This window comes from Struthio camelus, chromosome 17 (assembly GCF_040807025.1).
Source record: "Struthio camelus isolate bStrCam1 chromosome 17, bStrCam1.hap1, whole genome shotgun sequence".
Lineage (NCBI taxonomy): Eukaryota > Metazoa > Chordata > Aves > Struthioniformes > Struthionidae > Struthio > Struthio camelus.
In genome coordinates, this window is record NC_090958.1 from 20959384 (window position 1) to 20983696 (window position 24313).

At 42.5% G+C, this 24313-nt stretch overlaps 1 protein-coding gene across 6 annotated transcripts in view; it reads left to right on the forward strand.

Moving 5' to 3' along the window:
• ZNRF3 (zinc and ring finger 3) overlaps nt 1-24313 on the forward strand; it is a 120664-nt gene that overhangs the window by 10439 nt on the left and 85912 nt on the right. For 2 of the 6 annotated variants that reach the window (XM_068911604.1, XM_068911603.1), the window contains one exon: nt 6240-6442. In XM_068911604.1, coding sequence (XP_068767705.1) covers nt 6416-6442 — 27 coding nt within the window. In that variant the 5' untranslated portion in view covers nt 6240-6415. Of the gene's footprint in view, nt 1-514; nt 598-6239; nt 6443-8049; nt 8278-13225; nt 13243-14407; nt 14584-24313 lie in introns of those variants that run through there. The other 4 variants (XM_068911605.1, XM_068911602.1, XM_068911601.1 and 1 more) reach the window with 4 other exon arrangements.

Sequence of the window (24313 nt, forward strand, 5' to 3'; positions counted from 1 at the left end):
GCTATTGGAGGCAATTGTCTATATGCACATTTCCATCCTCTAGTTAGTGTGAGCTAATCTCATACCCAGAGCTATTTCATGGTAACTTGCTCAGATGCCCCCATTCTCAAGCCTTTCTCCGAATGCTTTGGAGCAATAATTTAGGAATTTGCACACCTGTCTACAGTCATCATGCACAGCTTGATTTTTTTTCCACTAAGTGTTTGTCAGAATTAGTATCTGAAATCTAATGCAGAAGTGAGATAATGTTGTTCTTTACCGGGGAGGAGGAGGACGACCATTCTTTAAGCTAAAGGACTCTGTTATGCATTAAATGGATAACTGATAGGTGCAAGCTGGCATTTACAAGATTCTAACCACTTTCTTCACAGTAGTGAAGACAATCCATTTTAAGGGAGAATTTGATCAATTTAGGAATAGGATTGAATGTGGTGTCTGTAATAACGTAAGTCTGGGCTTATTGACCCAGGTTCTTTCTAGGCCTAAGCCTCCTTCTCATGGACTTTCTCCCCAGGACTCAAACACTGCATTGTAGCATTTGGGTTATTTGAACAGAGAGCAGTGCACCTCAGTTAAAGGAAGCCCCCGTATTCTGTGGTAAGTGCAAAGAGCAATGGGCAAGATCCACGCACCTTCCTTTGTCAAGAATGGGCCAGGGTATGCAGCACTGCAATTAGCTGGATAGTATTCCTACCAGCCATCCACAGACCTGTGAGATTGCTACTGTTTGGGCTTTGTAAGCCTCAGAGCAACTCAGGATTATGTGGTTTAAAACCAGTTTTTTATGGGTTGCAAAGCATTATTAACTGCAGCATAAAATATTTAATGCTTTAGCCTCTCTGGCCACCTTCTGGCCACCTTCTGGCCACTGTGATCACGAAGTGTTAGTATGTAAATTAAAAGTTTTCATGTTATTCTCCTACTCTGTTCTGTATGAGGTTGCAGAACTTTTTCAGTGCTTATATTCTTCTGCTTCACAGGTATATGTCAATCACATTTATGGAAAATAGATCATAGGCAAATCATGTGTTTTAATGAGCCTTTTAGTGAGGTTGATTAAAAGTAGCTGTATCAACATAAGGAATTTAGACTTCTATACAGTGCTCGCTTCTCTAATTTCTTGTCTAGAATAAGTCACGAATCTCCTAAAATGCTTTGGTGGCTTACCTCTATTTAACAAGGAAGTGCATCAAATAGAAGAATAAAAGGTTAATAGAAATGATGTGGTGAAAGTCTAATTGTTTCAAAGTTAGTGGGGCAAGGCTTTTGCTTGCAGAATAAGGCCAGAAAGAACTTCCTCTGGCCATCTAATCCGAGTTTTTTTGTAATGCAGGCACATACAGCTTCATAAAAAAGATTCTTTCATAAAGTCTAAATCTCAGGGCTTGAGCTAAAATATATATAAGAAAATCTGGTCTCCCTTTTTTATTAATACCTCAAGTGAGAAATAACCCGCCACACTTGCTAGGTAAGCTGCAATAGTAACCAGTTGCCTTGTTTGCCTTGTTTAAAATGGACTTTATTTTCAGCTTCAGTTTGTTATGCATTAGTTTTCAACCACTGCATCTCAAATTCCTTTGACTGCTCTTCCTGCATGAAATTTTCTGTCTGGACAGATGACCGTTTCAGGCCTGAAAAGCAAGTGTGTTCACTGTTGCATCTTTAGCTGCCCCAGCACATTGCGAAAAGGTACCTGAATGGAGTTTGTTCATATCAGCTCTCTTCCCGTCCCTTCCCTTCCCTTTGCATTCCTTCGCATTCCTTCAACATCCCCATCCCGCAAAAAAGCACATGCTGTGGCTAATCTGCTGCTGCTGCGCACACACAGCTTGTCTGGCTGCTGCCACACAGAATGTGTAACAGCTGAACTCCACCAACCTACCCCCACTCCTACAGTCAGGCACTTGTTTAAGTTTCTCCACTGATAGTTTTCATATAATTTGTGGAATTTTGTTCTTTAAGACTTCTGCTTCTCTTTCAGATTTAGTTCAATTTAGTCAACTGCTCACAAGATATTTGTGTTTGCATGGACAGTGCAAACACATAGAGCTCATTTTCTTTGGAAGTTAGGCTGAATATATCTGAAAATGTAAATGTTCTGAAACACTTAAGAAGTTTGAGTTGCATTTATTTATATACAGCATGTATATTTATATCTTGGTAGTAAAACTTATTTCAAATTTTACAAGAAATTCATATATTAATTTTAGAAAACAATGAAAATTAGTATGACTTACAAATTTAGCACATTCATAGTTCTTCATGTACCATGTACCATGATAATTTAGTAAACAAATGGTTTCTAGAGATTAGAAGAATTAAATATGCCATTCTGATTCTATGCAACGTAAGAGTCTTAATTAAAGAAGCATTTGCTCAGGTAGAGGCTTAAATTTACCTTAGAATACATTGTCTACAGCAAAACAACATTATTTTCTTCAGGCAACTTTCAAACTAGAGTTCCCTTTGTTAATATATCTTATTTGTATATTAGGATTTAGTTATTTATCTATCTGCATAAAATTTTATACCAGACAGCTCTATGTCTGCACCGTGTAAAAATTCTTGCCACTTGTTTCCTGGGTATATCACTAATGTTATCAGAGTACTAATTTATAGCAATACAAGAGGTGTTTGCACACCTTTAACTTTTTTGTACCGAACACATACACACACGCGCGCGCACATTTATTTACTTCCTGTCCTGGAGGTAACCCCTTAAAATGCAAGCATAGGTACAAAAGCTTGATGTTAATTACATGGAATACCATTAGAATGGATTCCTGTATACATGTAAAATCAACAACAAACTGTTCTTTGTGCAAGAGAATTGAAAAAACTGTTTCTTAGACATTTTCCCACTTCCATAGCCCCAGCTTCCCACACGTCCATTTTGGATACTGCTGCAGTACCCACCCACTTCAGAGCCTCTGATTTTCACAACATTTGCAAGGATTTGGAGGATCTTAAGACCTCCATTCTGCCTTTAAGCTTGGTTAAAATTAGGTAATAGGTTCAGAAGAAGAACAGGGCTGACAGACAGGTAACATATACTTAATTTCATTATGAAATGAGACTAAAAGAGGCTCTAGAAGAGATTCTCCAGTGGAACCGGTATTTGTGGTTGACTGCACAGATGAGACGCAAAGCAGCCTTACAGACACCTTCAGCCAAATGAATTTCCAATTACAGAGAGGGCAAGAGCAGGGAAACTGGGTTCCCGCCTCATTTAACGGTGAGAATGGCAGATGATCACATTGTGAGGTGGATACTCATTTTATTTTCTTCTTGCCTGGCGTGCAGAGCCATACTTCCTGCACAATATTCCAGTTCTGCTGTCAGTATAAAATTATTAATTTTGTCATGGAATTTTTCTGTAACATTCATCACGGTAATATGTGGGTACTTCACTAACATGGTTTTCTCTTGAGCAGTGTGTGGGGGGAGGAGGGTTCTATAATATCCATTTCTTAGCAAGGGAAATGAGACATAGGAAGTTTAGTGTCAAAAAGTACCAACTAAAGTTGACTGCTGTCTTATGAGATGCCTAGGACATACTTTCTCAGACCATCTGGCATTATATATCACTTCATTATGTTCAAATAACAGTTCTTACTGACCTCAGTTGCAGCTATAAATGCTTGGGACTTCTGTATTTCAGACCCTGGGTCTCAAGTTTGGTATGCAGGGGGAAAAACAAGGAAACATTTCTGGAGTATTATGGCATAACTGAATTGGGAACTGTATGCTGCCAGCTGGAAAGCAAGCCAGCTAGTAATATTTGATTGCTTTAATGATAAGACAGTCCATTCTCATCCTGAAATCCTCTGCTTGGATTTCTGCCCAAGTAGAGGGAATTTAGTGACCTAAGACCTAGTGCTTCATGTCACTCCGCAGTAGGGACTGTGAGGCTAGTGCAAAGGCAGTTTTGCTGAGCCTTCACTCCATGATGGCAGATACGGATAGTTTTGCAGGGTGGATCATATCTTCAGCAATTTTTGTTTTAGAATTAGGATGCTGTCCACTTGGAATATAGAGCCCCATTCCCGTATTTTTCATTAGTTAGTTTCCAGATTTACCTGGACTGCCATTTCTGCATTCTTACCTCTCAACCTAACTGGGAGAACCCCTGCTTCCAGACAGGCGTAAGAGGACCCCTTCCTAGAAAATATCCCTGAAGTACAAGTGATCCTACTTCATTAACAACTGAGGCAGAGGTCTTATCTATGTAACGTTTTTTCTGCAATACTTCATTGATTTTTACCTACAGTGGGATTCTCCCATGAAGCAAGGTCCTGTGAGAAAAATGTACCTAGGTAAGAGAAGACTTTCATGGCATAGGTGCACAGGGGACAAAATAACTGTTGGATTGTCTAATGTGGATACTCCCTTTTTTCTTGACATTTAAATTTGCAATCTGTTAATATTTCAAGCTATGATGTTTATGTAATTTTTTAAAGGGAAAATAGAAAAAAAGAGAAACAATCTGTAGTGTTTACTGATGCCTAATGAGAGATATTTAAGCATGATGCAATGAAACTTACACATTTGCCTAACATTAGAGCCCCTAGATTGCTGTAGTAAATTGACCTTCTTTGTTGACCAGCAGGGGAGGACATGGAGCGTTTCTCAGCTAAGAGTCAGGAATCCTGAGTTCTTCCAGGCTTTTGTAGGCCTAAAACTGTGCATTCCATATGCACTGAGCTCTTTTCCTGGTCTCTTAGGACTTAGATTTCCAAATCCCATCTCCACTTCTAAAGCTGCTCTTCCCAATACTATTTTAGCTTTCTGATTCAATTTAAAAATAATCCTGCCCCCAGCACACACTGGCTGCTTTTAGCCTGGGTCTGTTCCCTGATCCAGTTTACCACACAGCTCCACAAAAAAGTTATTTTGGCATGATTAAGGAGGCATCATGGAAATGAAATAAGTGGTGGGGGGAAGAGCTGCTTAAAGCACTTCTGCCAAAACAGGCAAACTTCTGCCAGATATGGCAAGTCATACTCAGTACAAAACTCATCAGTTAGCCCACCCAGTGCTGTGGCTGTTGTCTGGCTCCAGGCAGTGCCTGGTATAGAGAGCCCTGGAGACGGACGAATACCATGATGCTTGGCAGTTCCTCCTAGCTGTGCAAAGGGGGCCTACTGCAAGACATATTATATAAGGGGCACCATTCATTCCCTTTTGTGTGACAACAGGTACACATCCCAATATCCTCTGACACCAAAACTCCAGCTGTCCTTACTCCTCATCACCTGCTTAGATATTCATTGAGTTTAGGATGGTTGGGAAGTCTCGACCTACAAGAATTCAACAGCTCAAGCTGTTTGCCTTTACTAATAGAGCATTGAAAGAACTTGATTACAGTGGTGTAAGGTCATTTGAAAAAGAAAAATATTGGATAAAAAAAGACATCCTGAGTCTAGCAAGTGGGACGTAAAAACCTTCTAATGACTGGAAGTTAAAGCCCATTCAAATAAAGAAAAGAGGCACATGGAATTTAGCAATGTTTGTCATAAAGGGTCTGATGAATGTGAGGAACTGGTTACAAAATGTTCTTAATGGTTTCCAAAAAGTGACAGAGGGTGGATTGAAGAAAAGCTGCTCTCAAACACTTTAATTAGAAACAATACTACAACTAAAAACGACAGCTCCTTCACTATCTTTCACATGCAAATGAGTAAGCACTCTATGCACTAGCAGTTAATTTCTGTAATGCTCTCTCTCGGGTGGGAGGCTTTCTGAGTTGGAACAGTTATGTCTTCAGTGCTGTCAGGTCTACAGTAGTTTATGGTTCATTCTACACTACGATCGATTAAGTTTTCCTGTCCTCCACTTCTGAAACAGGAAACAGCTGTTTTGTGAGTATTGGTGAAGGAGGTGGTTGTACTTCAGCAGCTCTTGGCTTCCTGCTCTTCTCTTGCTCTTCCTTTTCTGGAAAAGGCAAAAAGTGGCCAGGCTGGCAGGAGGGACCCCAGGAACAAACCTACCTTTTGACACAGGGAAGGTGGGATAAAGGAAGCAAGATCAATGCGTTTATGATAGTGCTGGAGCACAGAACAATCTTTTGAGATTTTGTCCTTAGGATATAAAATCCTACTCAAGACTTTTTGAAAGGACTTTTTGAAACAGGTGAGGAGGGAGAAGAAATGTGAGACACCCATGGGGAAGCAAGAAGGAATGATGGGAGGTACTGAGTAAGAGTTGGACCTCATTCAGCTTTACTTCTCCGTTTTTAGGGACCTCTGTTGATCAGAGAGAAGAACAACGGAAGAACGTACGGCTTACAGAACAAGCACTTGCTACTGCCTCATCTGGCCTTCTGAAGGGATAAGACGACAGAACGTTAAAAAGGCTCAGTAGCGTTTGCTTAAGGCACTGAAGTTAGTGAGGAAGGATGGAGAATTAGCTGAACATGAAGAGACTTTCTCCTCATGCACAGGTAACAGTGACCGTCCCATCATCTATGCATAGATCTGTCTCCTTGCTACAGATTGTGAAACAATGTAGTTGATTCTGCAGGTAGAAAATCTCCTGAGGTCTAACGTTTTCCTATGTTGATTATGAAGTAGCAAAACCCATGTTGTCCAAACACTCATCATTTACCTCACAGATGAAGGAAAATTAAGTAGAGGTAGTTTGCAGTAGGGGATTAATATGCTTCTATCTAGTACAGTGCATGTTATGAACGTCTGAAATTCTACTGCAATGTACTATATCAATCTAAAAGTTGCATGTGTTATCCTCATCTAATTTTGCATAGTGGGCATTCTTTGCTGTTAGCAGGCTAAAGCACCTCAGTGATGCCCTCTCCAGCTCTCTTTCTATGCAATAGTTCTTGAGGCCTTTGCTTCACTGTACTAAAGTCTTAGGTTTGTGGGGTATTTTGTGGCTTGTGATAGAAGCCCAGAGAACACGTTCCTGAAATCCCTTCTTGACCCTGTGTCTTCACCGATTTCTTAAACTAATCTTGCTCCCTGTGTCACGCTAAGGATCCCGCTGTCTTGCCTTCCAGTAGTAACAAGGATATTTAGGGAAAGAACAGGCAATTGGTAGACCAATTGTTCGCTGACATTATGCCTTGTCAGTTGGCCAGAAGCAAACTCCCTCAGGCTGCAGTTTACTTGCAAACATTGTGCCTCATAACCAGCAAGAGATCTTGCATCAGTCTGTCTAATCCCCCTTGTAACTGATCTGTGCTTTTAGCCCCCACGTCTTGTGTTCATCAATTCCACAACTTAGTTGTAAGAACTTGTTGTTTTAAGAGAAATCGTATCATCAGCTGCCGTTCAGTTCTTGTAGTCCGAGACAAAACTTGTTGCCCATTCACCTCTTCCACGTCATTCACAGAGGTTTTGCCGACCCCGTTAACAGAGGAGCCAAAGGGCCCTGGGATGCCTAGTCTCCTCTGACAGAAGCAAGCGCAAGGGGCTGGGTTCGAGGGCGTCAGCAGCCGTTCGTGCTCCTCACACAAAGGTGGAAGCTGTTGGATCCCAGCAGCCTGCTGGGAACGGCAGGTGTTAGGGCAAAGCCATGCACAGGCCGCCGAGGAGCAGCGTCTGCCCAGAGAAAACGGGTCTCTTCAGCACGTTCGGTTACGGAGACGCTGCTGCCGGCGGCTCAGGGCGCCTCGGCGCAGGGGCCTGCACCGCCGGCCGGCCGGCCCCGGCCCCGGCCCCACTCCCGCTCCGGGCACCGGCCGGGCAGGCCGCGGGCCGGCAGCCCCGCACCGACGGCCGAGCCCCGGGGGGCGGCCCGGGGAGCGCCACGGGGCTGCCGGAGGCCGCCCGGGCCGGGCCCTGCGGAGCGCCGCGCGGCCTGGCCGGGGCGGGCCGGGGGCGGGGATAACCCCGCGGTGGCCGTCACGTGGAGCAGATGAAAGGGGAGCGGCGCGGCGGGGCGGGGCGGCGCCGGGCGAGGGACGGCAGCGCGGGCGGCGGCGGCGCGGCTGCCATGGGGCGCTGAGGCGCGCGGTGCCCGGCCCCGGAGCTGGAGCCGCTGGGGAGCGATGCGCGGCGGCGGCGGGGCGCCGCTCCCCCCCGCCGCGCGATGAGGGGCCGCGGGGCCGGCGCCGGGCCGGCCGTGCCGCCGCCGCTGCTGCTCGGGCTGCTGCTGGCCGCGGCGCCGGGCGCGGCGCTGGGCAAGGAGACGGCGTTCGTGGAGGTGGTGCTCTTCGAGTCCAGCCCCAGCGGCGACTACACCACCTACACCACGGGGCTGCAGGGCCGCTTCTCCCGCGCGGGGGCCACGCTGAGCGCCGAGGGCGAGATCGTGCAGGTGAGCGCCGGCCGCGGGCGCCGGCCAAGATGGCTCCGCGGCGCGGCCGCCGGCACCTGGCGGCACAAAGCGGCCCGCGCCGCCGCCCCACGTGCGCCGCGGCCGGGGCCGGGGCCGGGGCCGGGCTGGGCCGGGCGGGGGCGGGGGGCCCGGCCGCGCCGCGCCGCGCCGCGCCGGCAGCCGCGCACAAAGGCCGCGCGCCGCCCCGGCCGCACCTTGCCGGGCGCGGGGCCCCGGGCGCCGCCGCGCGCCCCGTCTGACAGCCCCGGGCGCGGCGCTCGGCCCGGCGGGCGGCGCGGGTCGCGGCTCGGCCGTCGCCGCGCTGCGCCGCGGGCCGGAGCCCGTGTGAAAACCCCCTCGGAAACGGTCTCCCGCAGTGAGCGCGTCGCTTTCTGAGGGCGTTTGCGCCTCGTCTGCGCTTTCTCTGGGACGTCTCGGTGTAGCAATCGCTGTGTTCAGCGTACCTGCTACTTCTGCCCTCGGAGCTAGTTTTAAGCGGTTTTACAACTTCAGTTTTCGTGCTGAAGCGACTCTTCTCTTTCTGACCGGAGAGATAACGTCCATGTTTATCTGAACGTAACTATCCTTTGCCCCTGGAACTCCTGAAGTGCTTATCTGACTCCTTTGTAGTCATTTGTAATTGCTGACTTTTTTCCTCCTGTGGCGAAGTAAAGAAAAATGACTTAAATGATGTTTTATTAAGTTTGACTGTTAAGCAATTGCCAGTAGTAGTCCTTATTTCTCATTAACAGCTATGGAGTTTGTTTGCTTGAGTTCTGTTGTCTATGCATATATATGCCTGTATAATATGTGGTTTAAAAAAAAAACAACCCAAGCAGTGAAGTAAAACTCTAAAAGCACAGTTTACGTGACTGTCAAAATAACTATTTTTCTCCTTTTATACAAGAAAGGATACTGCTGCCTTTTTACTGCTTCCTATTTTAAACAGGGAAAATCTATTGTAAAATTTCTTTTGTAGGCAGAAGAGTTGTGAGCATAAGTTGCTAATAAGAGTTTTATTTATTCATAGAGGAGGGGGTGGAGCAATTAATCTATACCTTTTTTAAAAAAGGTGATGTTAGTAGGGGCTGAAACAGGCATTGACATTTGATAACCTTTTGGTACGTTATCAAACAATATGTGTAAGACTCAACACTAAAACTTTTGGGAAAGCAAGAGACTCTAAAGTTTCATTTTGTGTCAGGTGCTAGTGTTAAGAATAGAACAGAGGCCGTTTGCTGAGGTTGTGCTGTTCTTGTGATTGCAAGTGAAAGTGGATTAAAAAACCTTTTTTTTAAGACTCGTATTTGCTTTGTGAGAACTTGAAGCAAATGTTTTAAATGAAGTTTTGTAGACCTTTTACTTATAACATCAGCCATCTGCTTCCTCTAGTATCTAAACAGACAGCCCTCAAAACAGGGAAGACTGTAGTGAAAGCCAAATTACGTGGCAAACTTTTTGCCATCGTTTATCTCTCAGAACTATTTTGCTTGTTAATTTGCACACATACTGAATAATACACTTTGATTATGCTTGAGTGGGCAATTTTTTTCCTAAACCACAGGGTGTGCTATTTTTTTCAAAGAATAAAATATGGCAGGCATCACTCCAAAACAGCTAGGTTGAATACTACCAGTCACATCTTCACCATTGACGTTTTAGATTACGTGTGGCATATCTCGTCTAAATCACGCTTCCTTCATCTCCTCCTGAAAATAAATTTGTTAGCGCCTAAATTTGTAAACACTTTCACAATGTTGTCTTGCCTCTATTTTTAATGTCGGCTGTATATTTATGAAACTAACTTTATATTTTAGATAATTATTTCAAGCTCGTTTTGAGATTTAGAAATGCATCTTGTGGCTAATGATACTAAGAACCTGTCTGTTTAACATTAGCTAGAGGTATATTGGTCAAGTAAGCAAGCTGCTCTTGGCCCCAACTATCTTGTCAGTGTGCACAGCTCTTTAGAAATTAAAATACATTTTTCATTAAAATGAAATATTAGAGATTTTTGATTCATTCTGTAATGTGTGCCTGATTTTCAAAGTGTGGTTTTGAGACTACAGAAAGACTTACTGTTGTTTATGTTAATAACATCAGTTGCTCATTGGTCTCGAAAGTCTCTGAACAAAAAAACTTGAGAAACAATGCACTTTCAGCTTTTAATAGGTCATGTGTACACTCTTAAACCAGTTATTGGTCAGATTCCTATCCAGTAATGGTATGCTATTACATTGTTTCTCATGTTATTGTGACCAAGTCTTATTAGGATCAGGTGTCTATCAGAACAGCTCTTCAGAAAGCTGAAATGTTCTTTATGGTCTTTAATGTGGCCATAATGCGCAGTCAACAAGCTCATGCCTAGGTTGCTGTGTCAGCTGGTCCTTAAATTGCTCAGAGGTCTAACTGCCACAGAATGTCCCAGTGTGCCCATACACCACAGTGTTTCTTGGAGCAATATCCTGGCGTTAATATGATTGAGATTAGAAACTGAGAATTTCTGATTAAAGAGTGATTGTGGAAAGAAGACTTTATGAAAACCTCTAGAATGATGGTTTGCTTTAAAACAAACTGTGATCGTGATCCCTTGTATTTGGGACTTCTTGTAGCAGCACTTGGACCAAAGGCTCAGGTATATTTCCGTGTCAGACTGTACGCTCCATGACCACAGACGCATGCTGCTCTAATGATAATCATCAGCAGTGGCTCTTTTGCTCAAAGGAGGGTTACCTGTCTTAATTCTGTTTGCATTTGGCAAAACTCCCTGTTTCAGTTGTTGTTTCTGCCTGATAGCTAAGGCGCAGAGTACCAACAGCTGCGTTTCTTGTAAAGTTGTGGTGATGATGGTTGTGCTCAAGTGAAGCAGGGGGAAAAGAGGATTGAACCTAATGTCTGTTTTTGATTACATTAACAAATCTGGCATGTCAAAAACTTTAAATGATAAACACCCATCGTTAATTCTCCAATTGTATCAACGGGTTATGAATATATAATTTTTTTTAATTTTTAAAACAGCATGGAGAAAAGGGTTAGGAATGTTATGCCTTGTTTTCCTCATGTGATACGAGTTTGGTTTTTGGTTGGTCTGTTTCTGTTTGGAAGCCCCAGCCGGAGTATAATGTACTATATATGTAGCTGTTGAACAAGAGTGAAATACATAGATTACATAATAATCTCCAGTTGTATGTATTTTTTTTGTACTCAAAAGTTAGTTTGGGGCAAACAAACGTGATTTGGTGCTTTAAGCTCAAGGAGGAAAATGGAAGTGGGGCACTTCTCGACTCCTTGCACTCCAGTTCCTTGCAGCAATGCCACTGTGCGTCCTGCTCTTGCAGGAGATGGAAAGGCTTCAAATTGTACTGCAAAACTGTGTGTGTGCATGTTTGTGTGTGTGTTCCTTCCCTCTTTTTCCCTCCCACCTCTTTTTCACTTGAATAACTCTGAACGGTCCCTCTGTTTTCCCAAAAAGTAAAAATGACTAAACTCTCTAAACTTCTGTCAGGTAGCCTTCATGCTTGGAAGCATTAACAGAGAGTTTTCAGCAGGGTTGAAATCGGTGACTTGAAATAACTATGCGTAGATATAGATGTTTGGCAATAATCAGAAGAGGCTGAGTCAAGGCAACGTTTGTGTCCTTTGAGCATAGGGAAAAAAAATTAAAAAAATTTTTCTTAACTTGTCTGTTCACCAAAAAAAAATTAAATTTCTTCTTGCTTGGGTTGAGTGCCTGAAGGGTGTTCAGATTAAGGAAGTGGAATTATTTGTGGCTTTGAGTCACCATCTTGTTGGATGTTTTCCTTGTTAGTTATCCTGTTAGACTAGGAAGACACCTGTGATTGGTTTTATGTTAATTCCTGTACCATAACTGTAAAGCTTTGGCTTACAATAATGATCCTGAAGACATCAGGGGTAGTATGTTCTTCTGGTAAAACTCAGTCCTAGTACCAGTTTTGGGGCCTTAGGTTTGCCACGTCATCTTTTACTTGGAGTGGAGTATCTGGCACTGACCATCCCCTGGGATGTGACTGTTCGTTTGCACCAGAGGCAGAGCTAATGCGTCAGGGACGCCGGAGAGAAGCGGGGAAAAGCTGCTTGGTATTTACTATGTCTCTATTGTGGCAGGAAGACAGGAGGAGACCTGGAACGTCTCTGATCTGTATTGCACAAGAAGCTCGACTAGGTTACGGATGTTGTCCTCTCCGATCTTTCTCTTTGGTGTTATGAACAGATACTTTGATGTGGCAAATATTGTGCAGCAAGTGTGAATAGTCATCTTTGAGATGTCCCTTTCCAGCCATTGAATTCAAACGTTGCCCTGCTTGTGCTTCTCCTCTGGACCTGCCTCTGACAGGACTCTGAGTCCCATCCCCATTTGGAAGGCCTGTCTAATGTTAAGGAGCTCACCTTAACCTGTTAAGAAGGTTAAGTTATGAATGGAAGGGACTCTAATTGCTGTCTTAATAAAGTATAAATCTCTGGGCTTCCACAGTTCTTGAGTTCTTATTTTCTTTTCTCTTTTTCTTAAAGATAAGACAGTGACAGCTCCTTTTTGGTTATAGCAACATCAGATGTATACTTGTTGCTATTCAGTCAGAGCAGTGATTAATTTCTGTAGTTGTTGATTTATTGGCTTGTGGATCAGAAACCTTGTCTAATTTAAGCTTCTATTTCTCTTTTGTTTTCTAGTTACCACTGTACTGAGACTTGAGTGTCCAGCTGATAGGAACGAGACTCTGCTGTACTGCAGCCTTGCCACGTGCATGGAATAGCAAAATATTTTACAATACTTGGTTGCACATTTTATCTGCTTTGAGAGTCCTGTAGTTATCTTTAAAACATAAGCGCAAGTTTTGAGGCCTAAACTGATGGCTTCAGCTTGTTCTATGAGTTGGCAGGGCTCATCATCCTTCTCGGATGCTGGAGTGAGTTGATAGATGACTGAAAGAAAGATCAGAATTGCAGGTTAGTCCTTCTAACAGCAAGGTGCTCTGCCAGTTTCTGCTATGTGCCATGCCTGTTGCGAGCTCAGCTGGTGCTCATCCTTCGCCAGTCTCCAGTAGAAGAGTGGAGACTGCCTGTGCCCAGAGTTGCCTGGCAGCTATCAGGGCTGAGGTCCTAGACTCTGTCGCTGCTGTCCAGCCTCGCCTGCTGTGGGAGGAAGGCATCGTCCACGTGAACAGTATGGGTGGTTACAGGTCCTGGATCTGCTTCAGGAGACAGCCAAGATGATAGAGGAAGTGTAACTTGCATTTAAAATAAGAGATTTTTGAGGTAAAGACACCTAGGCAGCCTTTACAGTGAGTAATGCAACAACAGTTTGCCGCTTCGAAAGGTATTGTAGCGTACTTGATTCCAGATTAGAGTAGTCTGGCTGTTTCCATCCCTCCCTCCATTTTTTTTTTAGGTTTCAGTCACAGTCCATCAAGTGCTGTGGTGCGGGGTAGTACATGGGGAGAACTGAAGATAGCCCATCAAAGTATTTTGCATCGGTTGTTCATCCTCTTGCCCAGTTGTGTCCTCACACTGGGCAGTGTGAGCTGCAGCCCAGTTACAGCGTTGCTGCTCAGCGTACAAGAGGTTAGCTTTTCTCATCAGCGTCTTAATGCAGCATTGTAATTAAGGCTCCTTTTTCGTTTTAATTCTTCAATATTGTGACATCAAAGATGTCTCTTAGAATGGTGGTGAAGATACCTGACAGTGGCAGGTAGCTATCACAGGAGGAGCTGTGTTACATCTGCTTACAGGTATTGTGCTCTGCTTTGAGAATCCTGTATTTATGATATCCTATTAAGTTGTACTGCACGAGGGGAATCTTGGAGATCATGGTAGAAAAGGATGCTTGGCTGCTTAAACCTTCTGTGAGCACATCATTGTCTCTCCTTCTATTGCACAGTTTCAAGTCTTTTTTGAAATCTTTTGCATGGTAATGGAGAAAGAAACACCTGGTGAAAACAGTTAATATAAAAAAAAATTATCACAGAGTTTTAAGGGCTGGTAAATCACATTTACCTAGTTAAAAAGTTTGAACTTTTAAACTTTAAACTAATATATGTTAAGCCTTGGAGAAAAAGGGTACCAGTGAAAACCCGTTTCTAAATGAGTCTAAGGTAGTAATAAATGTTTCTAGCCGTTACTACAGGGAGAAGACTGTCCAAAAGATAAGGTACCAAATTCAGCGATGAAGTGCTGATTTTGGAGGAAGCTTCAATGTCCACAGTATTTGCTGACAGTTGTGGCAACGCCAGAATGCTTTTACCAGAGCCTTGTCAGCTCTCGTGGGTGAGACGGTCCCTTGAAGAGAAGGTAGGAGACATATATATATATATATATATATATTACACACACACACACACACACACACACACACACACACACACACACACACTTACATGTATAAGAGAATGAAGTTAAAAGTATCTTAAGTATGGAGGAAAAGTTACTGGTTTTTTTTCCTCCTTCCAGTGAAATGTGACCTGTTTAGAGGAATAAGAATAAAATAGTTAAACTTTCCACTTCTATTTACTTTCTTATGGCACTGGATCTTGTACTCAGCCTAACCGGTACAGTTTCTATTCTCTGCTAAATAAAGGTGAGGAGGAAAGTAAGGAAAAAGTAGTTTTAGGAAGTTCAAGTAACTTTTCAGCCTAGTTCATAAGTTTAGTTCAGGCTCCGCACAGACATTTAGCATCTGTACTGTTGAAATCCTTACCCTTGTTGGCAGGGTGCTGACCACTTCCTCTTTCATGTACTCGGATTGCTTATTTGGGAGGTGAAATTAAGAAAAAAATCCCAAAGAGAAGGGAGACTCAAAAACTGTTAAACATGGAGCCATTTGGAGAACTCTTTTCATTTATATATATTTATATTGAGAGTGGATCTATGTGAGTATGATGGTTTGGATGTAATTACAGCCTGCTTCATAGTGTTACCAGTGCTCGTGGCCAGCCATGCCCCATGGATAGAGCTGGCACGCGCTCTTCTGCCCATGCCACTGGTAGACGTGATCATGGGACAGGGTGATTTTGCTTTAATAGCTTTGTCTAGTGAAGGGCTTCTGAAATGGCTCCAGGTGAAGCATGCAGAAGAGGTCATGCTTTGGTGTGGCATAACTTGGTAAGAAGTGCAGGCAGCTTTGCTGCAAGCAAATCTTATAGGAAAGTCTTGAGTAGCTGTATAAAACCATTGATTAGCATACGTAGTAATTTTCTTCCAGTTTATACCGTCTTGTGGTGTAGTGTGCATTTAAAAATGCTCCCTTTTTGCTTTACAGTCTTCTAGACTTTGTTTTGGAATTTCAAAATGAGGCCCTCCTGGCCCAAAATAACTTTCATAAACATAGTTTTTTCAAAGTGTGAATGCTTTTGAGAGGCCAGCATCTTATTGGTTAAGGAAAGGTAAGATCTGGAGGTAGTAATCTGCTGTATAGTCTGTGAGATTTTGATTTTTTTTTAACCCAATTATGTAAGTGATACATATATTTACATTAATACACTTAGAGTACATTAAAAGCACTTAATTTAGGAAGTGTTAAATATTAGCTCAAACTATCTCTTTTGAGCATCTGACTTTTGTATTCAAATGTGGTCAGACCAGAGTTTGTGGTGCCTGTGTATGAAAACAGAATGCATGTTGAATGCTTGGCCTCATTTCTCATGTTTCCTGACTTGAAGGGAGAACCCTTCATGGTAAAGGAGACTAGCAAAGGATTTTTTTTTTTTTTTTTAAGGACATGTTTTGAAATTGTTACAACAGTAATAGAAGAATCGCATTAAAAAAGTCAAAAAAAAAAAATCAAATTGTCTGCTTTTATTTTTTTTTTGACTGCTTGGCACTTGAACCTGAGGTGACCAGGGAAGTGTGGTCTTTTTGGGTACCCGGTAGAGGTATCAATCAAAAATTGCACTTCACTGCACTTATCCCATTGTTGGAGCTATGCTTATGTTAGGATTGAGTATTAGTGCTTAAGGAAATAGGTTTCTGGTGGCTTAGGGTGTCCTCTTCGCAGTGATGAATTGCCTCCATTCAGTTTTTTATTTTCTTCTCATGCTGCTTAAAAAGACTTTTGTTGTTGCACTTGGCTTTAAGATGAAAAGCCAGTTTACAAAGGTTGATGAGGCGCCTGTTATATTCCAGACACCAGTACACCCTTAAATATGTAGCTAAATATATGCAGACTCTCTAGACTTCCCATACCCATGTCACTCTGCATTAACGTAAGGTTTCCTGCTGTCTTCTGAAGCTGTTGGCCATCTTAAACTTGTGGTTGGTTTTCTTGCACTTATGTTGTCTTATCACCTTATATCATTGCTGTTTTGTCAGCTTGTATCATTTTCAACAGTAAAACAAGGTGAAGAATCAGTAAGGAGGTGACTGGCTTGACAAAGGACTAAGGGGCTTATTTTAGAGACTGCAGTCATGGTTTGAGTACAACTGTTTAATTAGCTGTACAGGCATGCATGTTGCAAGTACGTGCCTCCTACTGTGAATTTATTGCATGTGCTTAGTAAGCAACTTTTGAATGCTCTGATTGTGGTGTTTGAAAAATTACTTTTAATCCAGGAAAGACCCTAGTTTGTGCCAAGATCTGGTTTCCTAATTTGAGCCTTTTGATGCTGGTCTGCTTTAAAAAAAAAAAAAAAATTAGATCAAGTGTTGGGGAAAAGTCCTTTTCTTCCTCTATTTTCCTCCCCCCACCCCCCCTTTCCAAACATAGAGGAGACTCTAACCAAACTTTCCAATGAATTCACCTTTGGAACTGAAAGTTTCCAGCCTTAAACAATCCACTTTAGTGACAGATTAAGAAAAGTGCAGAGTTGGGGGACTGTCTGTTTGTTTTGGAATTGCGGAAAGTATTCTGTTCCGCTTTGTACACTGATGCATCGATTCGCCTGGAACTCAGTCGTTCAGGGAGGAGAATCTATCTCCTGGGCTGAGATTTTTTTTCTGCAGAGTGCCCTTAAAGACTTGCAGGTTTTTCTTGTAGCGTGGGCTTGGCTAAATGGTGGCAGTCACAATTGAGCCCTTATAGGTTTTACTAAATAATAATAAAATCTATATCTCATAGCTAAAGCTTATATACATGCATATATATATACACACATGCATACACACACAGATACAGTGTGCCAGTTGTGCACACTGATGTTATCTGTCCCTGCTGCACTCCAGGTTTGCCTCTCCATGCTGTTTTTGGAAATAAGGACAGCCTATTTGTTGTAGCTGTTGCTGCCTCTCTCTAGGCAGGCAGGGCCGTCTGCAAAGTCAATCTTGGATGCCCACAGTGTGTGTGGTAATAGGAAGATGTGTTGGGTCCCACTGCAGTGTTTTATTTTACAAGGGTCCAACGTACTGTCTCTGACCTGTTTGGGATTAATTCAGGAGCCGTTTAGAGCAGGTACCATCTTGCATGCTTTGAGGATGAAGGGAAGTGGGCCGGCTCCCTGCACGGCGTGCCGCGAGGCTGGGAGCGGAGGAGGGAGCCCACGGAGCAGCAGCAGGGCAGAGCTGCTGAGCGCAGGGCTTAGGGGAGCTGGGGGCTGGAGACCACCTTGTGCTCAGCTGCGAGGTGCCCCCGGTCTGTGTCTGGCACTGTTTTGTCTGTTTGAGAGATAGTATCTCTTGCATCACAAAAGTGTTTGAGGAAAAGACATTGCGAAGTAAGTAACGCAGAAAATTCTCAAGGCATGATCTTATTTGTCTTTCATTACTTGAGAAAGCTGCACTGCCGGAGCTCTTCCTCCTCCTCCCTCACTGCGTTTATAACTCTTGGTGCTAATCTTCTTTGTAAGTTTTGGTACTCAGAATTTGCAGAGGTTTTTTTCATAGTAGAAATGCAGGGTTGTAGCAGTTTGGGATACGTTTCTCAACAGTGTGCGTTTTGTGACTATGCAGTTGCCATCTATGGGACTGTGCTCCCATTTGGGGAGCTGAATCTCCCCAAATAACAGAAGTCAAAGTGGTCTGGTCTCCTTTCCTCTCCCCCTCTTGTTATCTTCAGTCAACTAATGGGAGAATTCAGAAGGCTTTTGAAATCTTTCAGACAGCTTTAGTATTAAACATAGGCCCCTGATATGCAACAGCCAGCCGATATGTGTTTGTGATGTATGCGGTATGATTAAATCCAAGTTATACCAAGACTAATCCAACAAAATATCTTTGTTTTTGAAGTCTGTTTCAGTGTTTGTGTTGCAGGCTTGGATGCTGGTGTCCTGGGAACCTAGGGACATGCCAGCAGTGAAAATAGTATGGGAAGAAACTACTGTCCTTGTCAGTAAAAGGTCTGAAGAGCTGTGGTAGTATCCTGAAAGAGTTAAGCTCTAATTAGCTCACTCATAAGATATTTAATATCCTTATTAAACTTAACTGCTGGTTCACTTTGTTTTTTCTCCTCATGGTGAATAAAATTTCTTGAGGAGCGGAGCCTCTGCCTCTCAGATCAGAGGCTCACATGTTGAAGCTGGCAGTGCTAGAGGCTAGTTCCTATCTGTGTGACAGCATTTTTAATTTAACAGGACCGGCTTTGATGTTCTCAAATATTTATAGGCAGCTTCAGATCACTCCAATATGTATTCTTAACTGGAGCAGAAGTTCCTCCTCACACAACAAACTTTCTTTCCCTCTGTTTACTCTTGGGTCTCTTCTGGATTTGCAGTCATCTGAGTGGTTTTATGTTGCAAAAATACTGTTTCTGTGGGGGAGGAACCACTTGATTTCCCTTCTAGTTTCTGCAGTGTAGGGTTAGTCTGGCTAATGAATCTTAGCTCCTTATTTGAGCCTCGCTGAAGATACCTGTATTGTAGAAGAGATATCTAGTGACATGGAATTTAAGCAAAATGTAGCTATTCTGAAAACTTCTGTTTTCTCTGGGAACATGGGTATCCATGTCCACACAGGATCAGACCTGGGTCCGTTTTGTTCGGCAGACTGTCATGGGCTCGGCAGCGAGCCCTCTCTCGTGGGAAAAGGCAGAAGTATCTCTCGGATATCTTGGAGAAAGAGTTTCTCTCTTTTAAATCAGGCTATAATCATGGTTTGTAGTTTAAAGAGGAACTGAAAACTTGAGGTTAGGCTCTCAGTGGGAGCTGGTCAGAAATTATGGAAAAAAGTTTTAGTTGGAATTTGCCGATTTATTAAAACGACCCATTCCGCTCAGATGGTTTGACTTATACGAAACTCTGATCAAACTCAGGCAGGAATCTTAAAGATAGCTCATGGGTCAGCTGCCAGCTAAATCTTTTCCTCTTCTCAACCTTTTTGCTTCAGCAGCTTGCCAGACGCTGTCTCTGGCTCTGAGGCTGTCTGGCACCCATGCAGGCAGGGGCTGGGCTGACCGCTGGGACCCTATTTCCTTTCAAAAGCAGAAATACTTTTTTCTTTGTCACTTCAACTTTACTAGTTTTGGTATCCTGGAAAGGCCTGGTTGTGATGTGAATCTTTGCCTTGGTAGTGCCACACTAGGAAGTGCATGTGTCATATGAAAGTGTTTCCTCAGACTAGCTTTGGTGGTAAACTTCCAGTTTCCTCCTTTTCCTGCCATTTTTCTTTACTGCTTTATCTTCTCAGCTCTCTGTTCGGGATCTCACGTGGACTACTTAGTCCCAGAGAAAATGTTATTATGAGTTATCAACTGAGACTGCAAAACTGTATTATTTTTTTCTAAGACTTTTCCATGCGGATGTCAATAGTACAAGCTAACTTCTGCATGCTGTCTTACTGTGCTTTGCTGTTGTCTGAAAGTTCTGCTTGTTTCACTTTGTGTGAGGATCTCCTTCTGTATCTCCTAACTAGAATTCTCTTCTCACGCTTATCTGGAATTCAGTTACTTAAGTAGCAGATTTTTCATATATTTATTTGGATGGCTTCACTTTGTAAAAATTCTGTCTTTGAGTGGTAATAACTTGTTTTAATGCATGGCCTGCAGTAGAAAAGGTTTGTGGGTTTTGACATTCCTGCTATAGGTGCACTGCTTTGTTCGTACAGCTTATTCTAGTTCAGCAAGTGAAATCAATTATGTCCCTGCCTACATAACTAAATAGTGCCAGGAAGCAACCACAGGAGAAAAGTACTTGATCATCCACGCTGCACATCTGTCTATTTGATCCAAATAGCTTGCTCAACGATGAATCCTATGTTGTCACATACATTATTATACCATAAAATTGTATTTCTAGTAAGATTTCTGTTATCAACATTTTGTAAGGAAAAAAAGGACCTGTAACTTTTTAATTTAGAAACTCTCATTGCTACATGAACAGAGCTTTACTAACATACGAAACTAGACAAATATATTAGTACTGCTTCTTATAAAACAAACAAAATTCTGCCCACGGCATCTAAAAATCACTTTCTCACAGCTAATTTTGAGGGAAGACCTATGTAGAAAGTAAAGCAGCAGTGTCATATCTCCAGGAAATCCATGCAGGTTGTAGGCATTCTGTTAATACTGATGTGAAATCCTTGTCTAAATTGTGTAGTTGCCTCATCACAATGTCAGCGCTTCCTTCTAGAGATGGAGGGTTTGATTGTGACTTCTTTTTTTTTTTTTTTTTTCCCCCCCCCGCTTCATTCTCCCAACTGTTTTTCAGGTAGATTGTTTTCCTTCTCCCCTCATACCCTACAACATCCTTGTGAGGTAGGGAAATTTTTTTAAGCACAAAAATATTCGATACTTCTGCCTCTTGGGAGGATTTCCCCAGTGTTCAACAATTTTCTTTTTGATTTGTCTTTGGTAGAGCTGTAATAGAAAGCTGGTCTTGCCAGTCTAAGGCTGAGCTTTACTAAATCCACCCCCCCCACCCCCCATCAGGATATGGTAGCATTGCTAGTACAAAAGAACTATAGGAACATAGGAAACAAACTGCAAGGCATGAGTGATACATGTGTGGACTTTTTAAGCAGCTCTGCAACATCTTCCTGAGAAAATTAAAAACAACCAGGATATTTTTTCTTTTGTTTGGAAGGGGGGCTTCATGTTAAATTTTGCAAGTTACTTTGAGTTTAGATTCAGTAACTTCTAAAAACATTTTGGGATGTTTGCACAACCTAGACAGAAAGCAGACTTGTATCAGCAAAGCCACTAAGATTGAAGAACCAGTTCTAAACTCCTATCTGTTAGGAATGAGCAGCACCAAACCAAACAAGAACTTCATTGTAACCTTAAATTTAACTTTCAGACATCTTAAGGTCAATAGAAAACATTTTGTAATTTGAAAAGTAGTATGCCTCTTCAAGACTGAGTAGAGCTTCTTTTGAAATAACTTCCTCAAGGGGTTTTGAAGTATGGCTTTTCCTGTCCCTTCCCACTCCAAATTACCCAGTACTAAAATTTCTGTTAACAATAGGGTAGACAGAAGGGAGAGGGGCGTTTTGTTCCTCATTGCTGCTCAGAATGAAAATTAATAGCAATCAGTGTCCAATACAAAGATCAAGCTGCAAGTCAAAAAGAAAACTTTCTGATTTCTTGTCTATGTAGAGTAAGTTTTTCAATTTCTGTGACCTCACTGTTGGTGGTTTAAGATCAGTTTTCCAGGCCTGGTGGCTGCCATGAACCCTTCTGTGCACTTAACAACTGGCTCCACTTTGCAGCCTTCCTTATGGACTAACTATTGCACAAACTGTTGCAGTATGACTGCTCCAACGAAGGACGTTGAGCTGCTGTGCAAAGCTGCCGTCCATGAGCTGAGAAGTGAGAATGTCACGTGCACTCTTACCCTTCCCGAGTCGTAAAGTAAAACGTCAGCTTGAAGCCATCACATTGCTTTTGCTAGTGTTTATTTGGTTACCGCGTGTTCTCACGTTTGGAAAGGGTTTGGGAGTATAAAACCTGGTTTTGTGGCAGTAACTTCAGTTACACTGACACCTCTTTGCAAATGAGTGAACTCTTTTTTACAGAGCTTGCTTCCTCTACCCGTAGTCATCTGTCCCAGCAGCATCGTTACTAATGTTGCGTAGGCTGAGACAGATGTCTCTTTGCACTTGTTTAAGTGCTTGGTGGTCGGTCCCTCCTCCTGCTGAACAGTCTTGCCTGAAGTCGTCAGGACCAAAGGGCAAGCTGCTGAAAGGGCCCAAAGGGTTTCTGGCAGGTGATATTCCATGATACAAAGGAGGAGAGGAACGGGTGTGTTTGTGTAGAAAATCTAGTTTTCCTTGCCCCTTTCCTGCCCTTTTCGAAACTAATTTGAAATAGTATCAAATGTTCAAGTGTTGGATGGGCTTTTGTAAACTCATGCACTAACAGGATGCTCTGGAGAGGAGTGTTGTGATTGTGACCATTTAGTCTCAAGGTACAGCTTTCATACTACAGTTATGTTGGGGAAGGATCCTGATTGTGCTAGTAGCAGAGACCTTGGTTCTGTCAGCATACATGTTTAGTTATTGCCACAAATAAGGACTTCATGTTCCTGTCTGTTAATTGTTCCTCCATTTTTCTGAATTTATTTTATTTTTTTAGAGAAAATATTCTTTTCAGTGACGTTTTACTGTTCTGGAGTCATTGATTAAACACATAAGCAAACAGTAGCTGTAGCCATTGTGGTGGAGTCTGCAGCTTTATAGTCTTCCTCCTTACCCTACCTGAGTTGTTGGACCCTTTAAGTGAACTAAGCAACATGTACTGTGGTTTATGTTATTCTACCTTATGTAGCAAATGTTATTCTACCTTATGTTTAGAGAAAGAACGATCTTTGGAAAAGGTTCTACTTTGGAAAAGGTTACTTCTGTCTGATGAAGGATATTGAGTAGGTTCTGCTATTGGAGAAAAGTCTAATTGGAAAACATAATGTTTACAGGTAGAAAACAAGCCTTTTGACAAACTTATTGCTGGACTTTACACTTCTTAAACACTTTTTTTAAACTATGATTGTACCAACCTTGTGACTTTTTAGGTAGAAACTTGGGGTTTTTTGACTCAATATATTTGGTCTGCTCTGCTTAGACTATTTACTTAATATTTAGCATGATTCTTCATTTCCAGGGTTTTATTTTAACATAGCATTATCTCCTTCCCTCTTTCTACCTACCCTGTTATTGGCGCATGTAGGCTAACGCTTGCTGCCTATGTTTTCTAACTTGTTACCTTAGATTAGAGGCATAAAACTTTTTTTTTCCCCCCCCCCCCTTACAGGTTCCCTAACGTTTTTCCCAGAAAAGCTGTGGCACTTAAGCTGACTTATAATAGGCCAATTTTTATTAATTTTTATATGTCCATTTTAAGTAAGCCACAGGCTTCAGGTTCAGATCTTCCCTTTGGATGTTCTGTGCCCCTCTGTGAGGGGGACAACACTGGCCATTCTGGGGTCTGGCTAGCATCTTGGATAGGCTTATGCCAGCACTGAAGTCTGTTGCTGTGGCTCCATGGGGATCTAGAACTAGAGTATTTTGAGATGCTGCAGGACTTAATTGATGGTGGAGATCCTAGTGCTTTCAAATTTAAGCAAGCTCTGCTGGTACTATTTCCGTCTCTCTCTCGATGCTGTTGTGCTAGCACGTCTTACAAGAAAGCAGCGGACAGTAACATACATCTTGTTCAGTCCTATTGCAAATAGAATTTTTGGAAATAGAATACAGATGACTTTCAACCCTTAACTAATTTCTGATTGGTATGTTTGAATTGCGATTGGTGAAGTTAGGAAAGTATGTGCTCCCTGTGTAAGTGATACAACATATGGCTGCTGATGAGGATGCTGATAGTGAATAACTTCTTAGATAAAAGATTTCTGCTGAGCTAGCCTGCATTGCCCAGGAAGCTGGAGTGTATTTCACTATCCAAGTGATGCTGAATCTTGAAATCTAATCTTTATAAACATATTTTGGGTAGGATGGCTACTGCAATCTTCAGAACAGAATACACCCTGATACTGCATGTTTTGTAGATGAATGTTGAACATATTCTTAGAAGGCAGGTTTTGACCTAGATTAGGACTTGCAGATCAGTTAGAAAAGGTTGAAAAAGTAATAGAAAAGGTTGAGAAAGTAATAGGAGCCCTGAATATCTGCCGAAGGAAGGCTGTGGGCAGGGGACGTCACTTTAATCGTT